General features: G+C 50.1%; 6 protein-coding genes across 6 annotated transcripts; all 6 read left to right on the forward strand.

Annotated features, from left to right (window-relative positions):
- Nucleotides 1-47: 47 nt before the first annotated feature.
- On the forward strand, nt 48-10,711 carry LOC139541144 (histone H2AX-like). The gene is made up of 2 exons (XM_071345425.1): nt 48-876; nt 10,250-10,711. Exons 1-2 carry the CDS (start codon nt 494-496, stop codon nt 10,650-10,652), a joined length of 786 nt encoding a protein of 261 aa, XP_071201526.1. The 5' UTR covers nt 48-493; the 3' UTR covers nt 10,653-10,711.
- LOC139543809 (histone H3) lies at nt 1,274-1,823 on the forward strand. Its single transcript, XM_071350244.1, has one exon. The coding sequence runs from the start codon at nt 1,365-1,367 to the stop codon at nt 1,773-1,775; it is 411 nt and encodes a 136-aa protein (XP_071206345.1). The 5' UTR covers nt 1,274-1,364; the 3' UTR covers nt 1,776-1,823.
- Nucleotides 5,749-6,813, forward strand: LOC139543787 (histone H4-like). Its single transcript, XM_071350206.1, has one exon. The coding sequence runs from the start codon at nt 6,220-6,222 to the stop codon at nt 6,748-6,750; it is 531 nt and encodes a 176-aa protein (XP_071206307.1). The 5' UTR covers nt 5,749-6,219; the 3' UTR covers nt 6,751-6,813.
- Nucleotides 7,231-7,788, forward strand: LOC139543794 (histone H2B-like). Its single transcript, XM_071350218.1, has one exon. It carries the CDS (start codon nt 7,246-7,248, stop codon nt 7,735-7,737), a length of 492 nt encoding a protein of 163 aa, XP_071206319.1. The 5' UTR covers nt 7,231-7,245; the 3' UTR covers nt 7,738-7,788.
- LOC139543775 (histone H1-like) lies at nt 8,306-9,733 on the forward strand. Its single transcript, XM_071350180.1, has one exon. The coding sequence runs from the start codon at nt 9,014-9,016 to the stop codon at nt 9,635-9,637; it is 624 nt and encodes a 207-aa protein (XP_071206281.1). The 5' UTR covers nt 8,306-9,013; the 3' UTR covers nt 9,638-9,733.
- Nucleotides 10,712-11,045: 334 nt separating the features above from the next.
- Nucleotides 11,046-11,595, forward strand: LOC139543803 (histone H3). The gene has a single exon (XM_071350230.1). It carries the CDS (start codon nt 11,137-11,139, stop codon nt 11,545-11,547), a length of 411 nt encoding a protein of 136 aa, XP_071206331.1. The 5' UTR covers nt 11,046-11,136; the 3' UTR covers nt 11,548-11,595.
- The last annotated feature ends 1,226 nt before the right edge of the window (nt 11,596-12,821 follow it).

Raw genomic sequence — 12,821 nt, forward strand, 5'->3', positions numbered from 1 at the left:
AAGCACACCAGGCTACTTTTACGCGCCACATTTTCCCACTCTGGGTGTGTGCTGCCCGGAGAGAGAGATAGGGAGAGGCATATAATAACAATCATAATAATGGAGTGGCAAAATGGCGTACAATTGTCACTCAAGAGTGCAGCAGCAGCAATTGTGGTGAAGTGTTAGAATTGCCATTAATATTTCCAATTGGAGAGGAGGCAGGCTGCTGTGATGTGTTAATCATCATCCGAACCATGTTAATACTATAGCGTATGTGTTTCCCATTTGGATGATTTGATTTGTCACATATTTGGAGCCTTCTCACTCAGCTGCCTGCGTGTGGGTGGGTGAGGGCGGGCTTAGGGCTGACAGTCTGTCTGTCCCTCACTCCAATTGGATAAGGCCACACCGGCCCGGTGGCCAATCGGTGCCTCTTGTGGCGAGGTATAAGTAAGGCTCTCGAGGTGTCAGCGGCTCATTCAACTTTCTGTGACATACTGAAGCTAGCAAAATGAGCGGAAGAGGCAAAACCGGAGGCAAGGCCAGGGCGAAGGCAAAGACACGTTCATCCCGTGCAGGACTCCAGTTCCCCGTGGGCCGTGTGCACAGGCTGCTGCGCAAAGGCAACTACGCCGAGCGTGTGGGCGCTGGCGCACCAGTGTACCTGGCCGCAGTGCTCGAGTACCTGACTGCTGAGATCCTGGAGTTGGCCGGCAACGCTGCCCGTGACAACAAGAAGACTCGTATCATCCCCCGTCACCTGCAGCTGGCCGTCCGTAACGACGAGGAGCTGAACAAACTGCTTGGCGGCGTGACCATCGCTCAGGGTGGTGTGCTGCCCAACATCCAGGCAGTGCTGCTCCCCAAGAAGACTGAGAAGGCCGTCAAAGCCAAGTAAAATCGCTACTGCGGCTGCAACTTGACTACTCAACCCCCAAAAGGCTCTTTTAAGAGCCAACCACCTAGCTCATCAAAAGCGCAAAGTGTCCTTTGTATGCCACTTACAGGGCACCGTATCAAGTGGCCGCCCACATGAGGCGTTGAATGAACAATAACACCTACTAGGCCTCGTTAGCCATAGCATTGCACTCTGGAGTTGGGCCGGTGGGCCGCTATTAATGCGCGTAAAGTAAAGTGTCGGCCCTAACAAAAGAGCCAAGCGCGCGTCGGGGAGGGAGGGAGGGTGGGGGTTGCATTTTGGGGAGGCAGGGAGAGGCCGAGCCTCCCGTCCAATGGGCGGCGGAGGAGGCCTCCGCAACGGGCCAATCAGGGTGGTGCGTAGATGGTGTCCAATCAGCAGACGCCGCTGCCGGCTTTATAAACTTCACATAGTCATTTGGAGGCTATACTCTGACTGTGAAAGAAGGAAGCTAGCTAGCGCCATGGCCAGAACCAAGCAAACCGCTCGCAAATCCACCGGTGGCAAAGCACCCAGGAAGCAGCTCGCCACCAAGGCTGCGCGCAAGAGCGCCCCGGCCACCGGCGGCGTGAAGAAGCCTCACCGTTACAGGCCCGGCACCGTGGCTCTGCGAGAGATCCGTCGTTACCAGAAGTCCACTGAGCTGCTGATCCGCAAACTGCCCTTCCAGCGCCTGGTGAGAGAAATTGCCCAGGACTTCAAGACCGACCTGCGCTTCCAGAGTTCCGCCGTGATGGCCCTGCAGGAGGCTAGCGAGGCTTACCTGGTCGGCCTGTTCGAGGACACCAATCTGTGCGCCATCCACGCCAAGAGGGTGACCATCATGCCCAAGGACATCCAGCTGGCCCGTCGTATTCGCGGAGAGCGCGCTTAAACGATGACCTGATCACCAAAATCCCCCAAAGGCTCTTTTAAGAGCCACCTCCATATTTCCGTCAAAAAGGCACAATTGTTCCATTTCCCACCATGTATGTTGTCGACTTACAGACTGTGGTTCGATTCCCGGCTGTATCACAACCGGCCGTGATTGCAAATAAGCGTTGGTTCTTAACTGACGTACCTAGTTAAATAAAGGTGACGTATTGCACGTTTTCCCTTGCGTAATTGTAGCTTCGATATGATCTGCTAAAAGAGAGAGTGATGTGACCACATGTATGTATGCCTAGAGTAGAAGAGTCAAAAAGTTTGACAAAGGAGGGCAAAATACACTAGCAGTAATGAGTGAAAGTAATGACATGTGTCAAAAAATGGTCACTTTGTAGCTAGGAAAAACATAGCATGCCACCAGACTTTGATGAAAGCCCCGTACTGCAGTGCTGCTGAGAGACTCGTGCAGAGGGGAAAACTTTACCGTGGAGCACGGAGGCCATCTAGTGGTTAAACGCGGCTAGTGCCAACATCGTAGTGGTATTTGATCTTCAGGCCAGCGTTTCCCAAACTCGGTCCTCGGGTCCCCAAGTTGTACGCGTGGTGCTTTTTCGAATCCAATAGCTGTTGGAATGTAACATGCTAGATTGTGTCAATGACTTAGTTGAAAATCCCCATTCCATCATTTCTGTGCCATGTGACCGTTGAAAAAAAGGCAAAAACATGTGCACCCCATAATTCATGCGACTGACTAAGGTATTGACCCAAAAATGATATCTCTGACTAATCCTATTACATACCCATTGTTCCTCCTTTAGACGACATCGGAGATCCCTTAAGAGAAAAGCTATCGGGACAGCAGGAATCAAAAGATGTAATCATCAAGGGCTTGCAAAACAGCTGTTATGAAACAGGACACAAGCGGCTGCAATGATTAGTCCTATTGCACGTCAGTTGACCAATTCCATAATTGCAATCACCAGCTGCATAGACTTCATAAGGAATTGACTGCCTCAGAAGTGCATAGATTAGAAGTGGACTTCTGAAGTGAGATTTAGTCTTCATGTGTTCTTTGTTTCGAATGTATGTCAATGTTGAGTGCACCGATGTAGAGCATACTTGAATGAGTCTATTTGTTAGTTGGTTTTTGTGGTTGTTGGGCTGACACATCCTTTATTTTTATTTTTTATTTTATGTATTTTTACACAGTGTAGCTAAATCACCTACGCGCAAGAAGATCTGCTCAGCAATCGAAACAAATGATAAGACACAGTAAAGGCCCTAAATACAGGCTGCCGGTTAAATGCCGAAATCACACAGCTAAAGTGATGGGCCTATAAAGCAAACGGCGAATAGAAAGAACGCCGGTCAAAAGAGGTGGGAAAACGACATAACCCGTTGAATGCAAAGGCATCAATCCAAAGGGATAATCTACTATAGTCAGACGCGTGGCACAGGCAAAAAGTGGAGGCGAACCTTTAGCCAAATCAGGATAGCAGACAGGACATCTCTGCGCATGCGTTGCTGTATTCAGCACTCACGAGACAGATAATAGCGGAGCTCCGTGGTGCTGAAAAGGACATTTGCCAAGACCTATTTCCCGTTGGAGTGATTTGTGACATGCTATAGGCACAGTTCAGTACAGCCCTCATCCAACATTGGAGACAGAATCGTCCACGTTTTTTCCCACACACTTTCCCTGGTCACTGCAACAAAACCTTTCTCGGGGTGCATTGGTGTAAGATGTAGTCGTGGAGAAAAAGTTGTCCTATAGCCTATATGATATAATGGCAGCTGCCTACAGATAAAGAGTGCACTAGGCTAGAGAGAAAAGTAGCAATCCTTTTTTAATAAAGCAGTACTGACACTTGAGAAACATACATTCACATGAACGTTGTGTTCCATATCTGCAGGAGATAAAGTGAATATGATTTAAGAGCAGTCAAATGAAGTCACAGTGACGTACAGTTACTTGTTCACCAAAGCTATTCTGTGAGTCATCTCCAAATACACGCTTCACATTTCAAGACATGCTCTTCTAAAGTCATACTTTTCCACAATGCAATGCTCACGTGACCTAGGAGAACATGTTATATTTCATTTCTTCCAATCTACATTTGGAGGTACTCTACACGAACATGTGTTTGGAGTTTTGGAACCTCTGCCTATTTGATGATCTGTTGTAGTTAGTGTTTTTTTTTGGACCACATACTTGTGCAAATTGCATCAGGTTGAGGGATAAATGCTCTGTGTGCCATTGCGAGTAGCACTTCTGATCCAGCAGGTGGTGCCAAGATCCCTCCCTATGTGGCTTGAATGACGAGCAGACGTATGTATTCCTTCTAGGCTTGAATGAATTGAAGGGCAGTGTTGGCAACATGACTTCTAGTCAACGCCTCCGTATCTATATGGGTTGACCTATTCCTTTGAGCTCCTAAAGGAAGCATAGGGTGTCAACATTGCATCTCGACCTAAATCACGTCTTCATTCCTGTCTTGCAACGTGGTGAGGTGTGTGTTTGTGTTCCAAATCACTGGGCGCTTGATTAATGGAACACTGGTCACTTTCATCATGCGGTGCTAGTTTGCATGACTCGTGTCATATGGATATACAGTATTCTATTCTTAGGTATGTTAGTCTATGCCGCTCTGACATTGCTCGTCCATATATCGATGTATTGTAATTCCATTCCTTTTGTTCAATGTGGGTATATTGTTAGACATGACTGTGCTGTCGGAGATCGCAACACAAGCATTTCCCTACACCCGCAATAAGATCTGCTAAATATATTTTAATTACAATACATTGTATGTTGGTAGGAGTTTTAATCAGTGTGTCCCCCCCCCCCCCCCTTCCATTTCCCCTTTATGTCCCAGTCAGTTACGCTGCAGGCTATTTACTACCGATGTGACTGTGGTCCAAGTGAAACTCCTAGCCTATAGGGTGTGGTAACAGAACAGGCCCTGTGTGATTTGTTATTGTACTCTACAGGTGAAGTATCTGCAGTGTAGCCTATAGAGGAACACAGCTGTTGATAATAGGGGGAATGCAAGCAGTTGAAGGGAACAATTGACAGAGTCTAACCTGCTGTTGAACACAAGGCCCCGAGCACGTCCTCGGACAGAGTATCGTTCGCTCCCAGTCCTATGATGTTGCTCTGTGAAGGAGGTGAGCTTTTTTCACCATCCAATTCCTGGCAGCCTTCTCCCTGGTTGATTTGTGAATGTGAGTGAATGGAGAATGTTTGCCTTCGGTATCCAAGGTGTTTGAGAATGTTGAGGACCGGTGTTCCGAGGGCCTGACTGTGACATCATAAAGCGGAATGCAGTTAGTGTGCCGTTTGAGGGATTCCAATTCAGTCAGGCGCTGTCTTCCAGACAGTGCAGTTGCGCTTCAAGTGTGCTCTCTGTGTGATGACTTGTAAGTCGGTTGTGCGTACACGGAGTACAACTACGAGGGGAAGTGACATTTAGGGTAAGCCTAACCCTTTTTCTAACCTGAACCTATTTCTCCTAACCTGCTATGACAAAGTGACTTTGTGACACTAGCTGTATCCCACCTAGTCGAAAGCTTGTCAGTCCTTCTCCTAAAAGGCAATCTAAACTAAACCGAGGCCTGAGACAATTATGGCAACAATAAGTAGTAAGATGAAAGCTAGTGACATTTGAGGTGTGAATAAACTGCACCGATTGATCAATTGCCAGTACGTGTCCCTTTTCAAATGACCTGTTGAGATGAGCCCTCCTTCTGTGGCGGTCATTTGAAGTGGAATATATATATAGCCATAGTGCTATCTGGGCTAAAAATGATCCACTCATTCCATAATAAGACGCTTTGTTATTGGTTTGTGAACACAAGTACAATACAATATTTGCACATCCCTATCACCTCTGTATGAAATAGAAAACTATCCCTTCATTGTGTGTGTGTGTGTGGTGTGTCTCTGAGGAATGTTTTACTGCTGTTTCACCTTACAGAGGTATCACCACCCTTCACATCGGCACCTCGTGTCCTCTTGGCTCCCTGACCGTCAGGCCGGATCCTGTGTAGGGAAGAAAAAAGAAGAACGATGTTATATTACACGGCCTTCAATAGCAACATGACTGACGAGGTGACATTAACGGCCCACATTGGCTTTATTATGGCATTCCATGTGTTTTTGTTTCCCCGTTTGGATTTGACGGTGTCTCAATTATGGCATGAAGGTTTGGTGTGTTAGTACTTGTTATTACGTGTGTGGAAGAGTCACCTTCGTTTGTCCTTTCTAACTGGGACCTCTATTCCACCTGTTTAGGCCTGTCTCTATTGGTGGGGAAACCGCAGTGGGTTGAATTCTACTAAATCAGTGTTTCCCAACTCCAGGGGTAGAGTAGCCTACCAGTAGGCATTTTTGTTGTAGCCCTGGAGAGGCACAGCTGATTCAACTACTGTGGAACATAGAGTACTAGTGGATGACCCAGTTGTCACTGTTTGGCCATGCTTTCATTTCTTCTCGGCAGAACCCCTATCGCTCCTCCCTCCCTCCTCCCCTTTGCAACAGAGGCCGGGCAAAAGCGCGCGCTTTCTGTGCCACTGCCTTCAATCAGGTCCTCCAACTGCAGATAATAAGAGCACCACGCACCGCGAAATACGTCATTATTCACTTGAACTCCACTAGCGAACAACACACGATGTCTGGAAGAGGCAAAGGCGGCAAGGGACTCGGAAAAGGAGGCGCCAAGCGTCACCGTAAGGTTCTGCGCGATAACATCCAGGGAATCACCAAGCCCGCTATCCGCCGTCTGGCTCGCCGTGGCGGCGTGAAGCGTATCTCCGGCCTGATCTACGAGGAGACCCGCGGTGTCCTTAAGGTGTTCCTGGAGAACGTGATCCGTGACGCCGTCACCTACACCGAGCACGCCAAGAGGAAGACCGTTACCGCCATGGACGTGGTCTACGCTCTGAAACGCCAGGGACGCACCCTGTACGGCTTCGGCGGTTAAACGCACTCTTTTCGGAACGTCTAAACATCCCGACTTGAAACCAAAGGCTCTTTTAAGAGCCACCCACATCCGCTTCAAAAGAGCCAATTCCATTGTCGTATGCAGATTGTAGAGTTATAAGAAACTATGAGCCGCTCTCGAGTGGACAGGGAGTGTCAATGACAGGACTCTTATGTTCAGTGCAGGCTCGGTGCAATTGTGACAGTGTAGAAACAGTTGTATTTTGAGGCACCCCCCCCCCCCCCCCCCCCACATAAAGCCAGCATAATTCGGTGGCTGGGAAACCCCCCACTAAGTCGAAAAAGGGAGTGTGACTGTGGGCCATTGTAGGATATGCATTCCCCCCTCCCCCCTCTCTTTTTGGAAACACACATTTTGCCCACCGGTAAAAGAGCGTAGGCTATGGAATTGGGGGAGGTAGGGCGCACAGGTCTTTGTTAGGGAAGGCAGCCTCTGAGTGGAAGGCTCTTACGCGCGCTCGGCTCCACTGGGCAAATGAAAGCAGGGACCTATGAGAAAGCAGGGGCGTGTCCACGGCCGCTGAATTTGCTTAGCTTCCTCTTCATAAGAGGGGAAAGCGCAGTCCAGCCCATCATTCGACGCATCAGCATCATGCCAGAGCCAGCAAAGTCCGCGCCCAAGAAGGGCTCCAAGAAAGCCGTCACCAAGACCGCGGGGAAAGGCGGCAAGAAGCGCCGAAAGTCGAGGAAGGAGAGCTACGCCATTTACGTGTACAAAGTGCTGAAGCAGGTCCACCCCGACACCGGCATCTCCTCCAAGGCCATGGGAATCATGAACTCGTTCGTGAACGACATCTTCGAGCGTATCGCCGGAGAGTCCTCTCGCCTGGCCCACTACAACAAGCGTTCCACCATCACCTCCAGGGAGATCCAGACCGCAGTGCGCCTGCTGCTCCCCGGAGAGCTGGCCAAGCACGCGGTGTCCGAGGGCACCAAGGCCGTGACCAAATACACCAGCTCCAAGTAAACAGCCCAATTTGGAGTGCTGTACTAACCCAAAGGCTCTTTTAAGAGCCACCCACCCCTTCAGTGAAAAAAGCAAATCCATCACAAATGAATGTGTCTGGAGAACATGCCTAACAGAGTAGAGGGAAAGTTGTGATTGTGGAATAAGTCTATGCAATAAAAGAGGTTTTTTTTTTATGAATGAAAAGATGATGATTGTGCACATGCCAGTAGACAAAGGGAGTGGGATTCCACTAGTGCTCCAAGGACTAGAGTAGTGGAGGGGAGGGGAGGGGGGGGAGGGCCACTGTACAAATATTGATCTATAAAGCCCTTGTTCCACTCACTCACATGCACTAGCTACACAGAGAGACACTCTACTCTCTAGCCCTATATCAGGCCCACACGGGGCGCCAGCCTCCATAGCGCCGGCCGCACAGCCAGGCAGACACCAAGACCCACAGACACAAAGACCGGCACCAGTCGAGTCACGCTGCGGAGTCAAGCATTGATACATTGATTAGTAGACAGACAGAGAGAGAGACTACCTATCGGCAAAAAAAGACACACACACACACACACTGTGTCCAAATAAGAGGCTCCAAATCCAACAAAAGCACTAATACAACATCACACACACACAGGGCAAGTAAGCAGTGTATATTGTGTGCGTCCTGGACACATGACGAATTCAAGTTGAAAGTTGGAGTACAACACTAGTCTCCGCCAGGCCTCACAAGTGCATGTGTTTTAAGGTCCCCAAAAGAGCTCTCCTTTAAAACACCCAGGGCCACATCAGGGGACGCCAAAGCATCTGATTCCCTTGCCAGACATCTCGGCTCAGTACACAATCAATGGTGCTCGCAATCGGATGCACTTTTAGGCCATTTAGGAGACAAATAGCACAGGAAAAGCAGTGCGCACAGCTCCAGCCGACAGTCGAACGGTGAGGTTTTGAGCGAGTCGCAACAAAATGCACGGGCCTTCTGCAGCCCACATGACTTTATTCTGAACGGAGACAAGTCTGCTCGCTGGGCCGTTCGCTTTTGGGCCAAAAACACGGCTCCGTCGGTGACTTTTGGACCGATATTGGCGACCAGAAAACACAAGTGAAAGAGAATTTGGCCAGCCCGGAGAAGTCGAGCTGGGTGGCTTGAGTCTACATGGTTCTCATGTCGCGTTTAAGGCCAGCCCCCTGCACGGTGTGGAGCTTCAATAGCGCAGAGCAGCGTCTACAGCAAAGTACTCCTCCTCACAGACTACCGTAGTGTTCAGTAAGTGTGTGTGTTTACCGGACCATGGCAGAAGTCGCACCAGCACCCGCCGCCGCCGCGCCGGCCAAGGCACCCAAGAAGAAGGCAGCGGCCAAGGCCAAGAAAGCGGGACCCAGCGTAGGCGAGCTCATCGTCAAGGCGGTGTCCGCCTCCAAGGAGAGGAGCGGCGTGTCCCTGGCCGCGCTCAAGAAGAGTCTGGCGGCAGGCGGCTACGACGTGGAGAAGAACAACTCCCGCGTCAAGATCGCCGTCAAGAGCCTCGTCACCAAGGGCACCCTGGTCCAGACCAAGGGCACCGGTGCCTCCGGCTCCTTCAAGCTCAACAACAAAGCCGTCGAGGCGAAGAAGCCCGCCAAGAAAGCCGCGGCCCCCAAAGCAAAGAAGGTGGCCGCCAAGAAGCCCGCCGCGGCGAAGAAGCCCAAGAAGGTAGCAGCCAAGAAGGCAGTCGCCGCAAAGAAGTCCCCCAAGAAGGCCAAGAAGCCCGCTACACCCAAAAAGGTCGCCAAGAGCCCAAAGAAGGTGAAGAAGCCCGCCGCGGTGGCCAAGAAGGCGGCCAAGAGCCCCAAGAAGGCTACCAAGGCAGCCAAGCCCAAAGCAGCCAAGCCCAAGGCAGCCAAGGCCAAGAAGGCAGCCCCCAAGAAGAAGTAAACCTATTCCAAACGGTGTTCGACTCGACACATGTTGTTACCACAAAAGGCTCTTTTAAGAGCCACCCACCTCTTTCCATAAAAGCGCATGTCATTCCATGTTCTACCTGTCGTGCAAAAAAAATGAAATGATGACAAGCACACCAGGCTACTTTTACGCGCCACATTTTCCCACTCTGGGTGTGTGCTGCCCGGAGAGAGAGATAGGGAGAGGCATATAATAACAATCATAATAATGGAGTGGCAAAATGGCGTACAATTGTCACTCAAGAGTGCAGCAGCAGCAATTGTGGTGAAGTGTTAGAATTGCCATTAATATTTCCAATTGGAGAGGAGGCAGGCTGCTGTGATGTGTTAATCATCATCCGAACCATGTTAATACTATAGCGTATGTGTTTCCCATTTGGATGATTTGATTTGTCACATATTTGGAGCCTTCTCACTCAGCTGCCTGCGTGTGGGTGGGTGAGGGCGGGCTTAGGGCTGACAGTCTGTCTGTCCCTCACTCCAATTGGATAAGGCCACACCGGCCCGGTGGCCAATCGGTGCCTCTTGTGGCGAGGTATAAGTAAGGCTCTCGAGGTGTCAGCGGCTCATTCAACTTTCTGTGACATACTGAAGCTAGCAAAATGAGCGGAAGAGGCAAAACCGGAGGCAAGGCCAGGGCGAAGGCAAAGACACGTTCATCCCGTGCAGGACTCCAGTTCCCCGTGGGCCGTGTGCACAGGCTGCTGCGCAAAGGCAACTACGCCGAGCGTGTGGGCGCTGGCGCACCAGTGTACCTGGCCGCAGTGCTCGAGTACCTGACTGCTGAGATCCTGGAGTTGGCCGGCAACGCTGCCCGTGACAACAAGAAGACTCGTATCATCCCCCGTCACCTGCAGCTGGCCGTCCGTAACGACGAGGAGCTGAACAAACTGCTTGGCGGCGTGACCATCGCTCAGGGTGGTGTGCTGCCCAACATCCAGGCAGTGCTGCTCCCCAAGAAGACTGAGAAGGCCGTCAAAGCCAAGTAAAATCGCTACTGCGGCTGCAACTTGACTACTCAACCCCCAAAAGGCTCTTTTAAGAGCCAACCACCTAGCTCATCAAAAGCGCAAAGTGTCCTTTGTATGCCACTTACAGGGCACCGTATCAAGTGGCCGCCCACATGAGGCGTTGAATGAACAATAACACCTACTAGGCCTCGTTAGCCATAGCATTGCACTCTGGAGTTGGGCCGGTGGGCCGCTATTAATGCGCGTAAAGTAAAGTGTCGGCCCTAACAAAAGAGCCAAGCGCGCGTCGGGGAGGGAGGGAGGGTGGGGGTTGCATTTTGGGGAGGCAGGGAGAGGCCGAGCCTCCCGTCCAATGGGCGGCGGAGGAGGCCTCCGCAACGGGCCAATCAGGGTGGTGCGTAGATGGTGTCCAATCAGCAGACGCCGCTGCCGGCTTTATAAACTTCACATAGTCATTTGGAGGCTATACTCTGACTGTGAAAGAAGGAAGCTAGCTAGCGCCATGGCCAGAACCAAGCAAACCGCTCGCAAATCCACCGGTGGCAAAGCACCCAGGAAGCAGCTCGCCACCAAGGCTGCGCGCAAGAGCGCCCCGGCCACCGGCGGCGTGAAGAAGCCTCACCGTTACAGGCCCGGCACCGTGGCTCTGCGAGAGATCCGTCGTTACCAGAAGTCCACTGAGCTGCTGATCCGCAAACTGCCCTTCCAGCGCCTGGTGAGAGAAATTGCCCAGGACTTCAAGACCGACCTGCGCTTCCAGAGTTCCGCCGTGATGGCCCTGCAGGAGGCTAGCGAGGCTTACCTGGTCGGCCTGTTCGAGGACACCAATCTGTGCGCCATCCACGCCAAGAGGGTGACCATCATGCCCAAGGACATCCAGCTGGCCCGTCGTATTCGCGGAGAGCGCGCTTAAACGATGACCTGATCACCAAAATCCCCCAAAGGCTCTTTTAAGAGCCACCTCCATATTTCCGTCAAAAAGGCACAATTGTTCCATTTCCCACCATGTATGTTGTCGACTTACAGACTGTGGTTCGATTCCCGGCTGTATCACAACCGGCCGTGATTGCAAATAAGCGTTGGTTCTTAACTGACGTACCTAGTTAAATAAAGGTGACGTATTGCACGTTTTCCCTTGCGTAATTGTAGCTTCGATATGATCTGCTAAAAGAGAGAGTGATGTGACCACATGTATGTATGCCTAGAGTAGAAGAGTCAAAAAGTTTGACAAAGGAGGGCAAAATACACTAGCAGTAATGAGTGAAAGTAATGACATGTGTCAAAAAATGGTCACTTTGTAGCTAGGAAAAACATAGCATGCCACCAGACTTTGATGAAAGCCCCGTACTGCAGTGCTGCTGAGAGACTCGTGCAGAGGGGAAAACTTTACCGTGGAGCACGGAGGCCATCTAGTGGTTAAACGCGGCTAGTGCCAACATCGTAGTGGTATTTGATCTTCAGGCCAGCGTTTCCCAAACTCGGTCCTCGGGTCCCCAAGTTGTACGCGTGGTGCTTTTTCGAATCCAATAGCTGTTGGAATGTAACATGCTAGATTGTGTCAATGACTTAGTTGAAAATCCCCATTCCATCATTTCTGTGCCATGTGACCGTTGAAAAAAAGGCAAAAACATGTGCACCCCATAATTCATGCGACTGACTAAGGTATTGACCCAAAAATGATATCTCTGACTAATCCTATTACATACCCATTGTTCCTCCTTTAGACGACATCGGAGATCCCTTAAGAGAAAAGCTATCGGGACAGCAGGAATCAAAAGATGTAATCATCAAGGGCTTGCAAAACAGCTGTTATGAAACAGGACACAAGCGGCTGCAATGATTAGTCCTATTGCACGTCAGTTGACCAATTCCATAATTGCAATCACCAGCTGCATAGACTTCATAAGGAATTGACTGCCTCAGAAGTGCATAGATTAGAAGTGGACTTCTGAAGTGAGATTTAGTCTTCATGTGTTCTTTGTTTCGAATGTATGTCAATGTTGAGTGCACCGATGTAGAGCATACTTGAATGAGTCTATTTGTTAGTTGGTTTTTGTGGTTGTTGGGCTGACACATCCTTTATTTTTATTTTTTATTTTATGTATTTTTACACAGTGTAGCTAAATCACCTACGCGCAAGAAGATCTGCTCAGCAATCGAAACAAATGATAAGACACAGTAAAGGCC

Source organism: Salvelinus alpinus, chromosome 2 (genome assembly GCF_045679555.1).
Source record: "Salvelinus alpinus chromosome 2, SLU_Salpinus.1, whole genome shotgun sequence".
Taxonomy (NCBI): Eukaryota; Metazoa; Chordata; class Actinopteri; order Salmoniformes; family Salmonidae; genus Salvelinus; species Salvelinus alpinus.

Excerpts from the sequence above, each read along its gene's own strand:
- LOC139543794 (XM_071350218.1), top strand. The coding sequence starts at position 7,246 with ATGAAAGCAGGGACCTATGAGAAAGCAGGGGCGTGTCCACGGCCGCTG.
- LOC139543775 (XM_071350180.1), top strand. The coding sequence starts at position 9,014 with ATGGCAGAAGTCGCACCAGCACCCGCCGCCGCCGCGCCGGCCAAGGCA.
- LOC139541144 (XM_071345425.1), top strand. The coding sequence starts at position 494 with ATGAGCGGAAGAGGCAAAACCGGAGGCAAGGCCAGGGCGAAGGCAAAG. Across the intron at positions 877-10,249 it reads GAGAAGGCCGTCAAAGCCAA|TACTGAAGCTAGCAAAATGA; the intron begins GTAAAATCGCTA and ends CTTTCTGTGACA.
- LOC139543809 (XM_071350244.1), top strand. The coding sequence starts at position 1,365 with ATGGCCAGAACCAAGCAAACCGCTCGCAAATCCACCGGTGGCAAAGCA.
- LOC139543787 (XM_071350206.1), top strand. The coding sequence starts at position 6,220 with ATGACCCAGTTGTCACTGTTTGGCCATGCTTTCATTTCTTCTCGGCAG.
- LOC139543803 (XM_071350230.1), top strand. The coding sequence starts at position 11,137 with ATGGCCAGAACCAAGCAAACCGCTCGCAAATCCACCGGTGGCAAAGCA.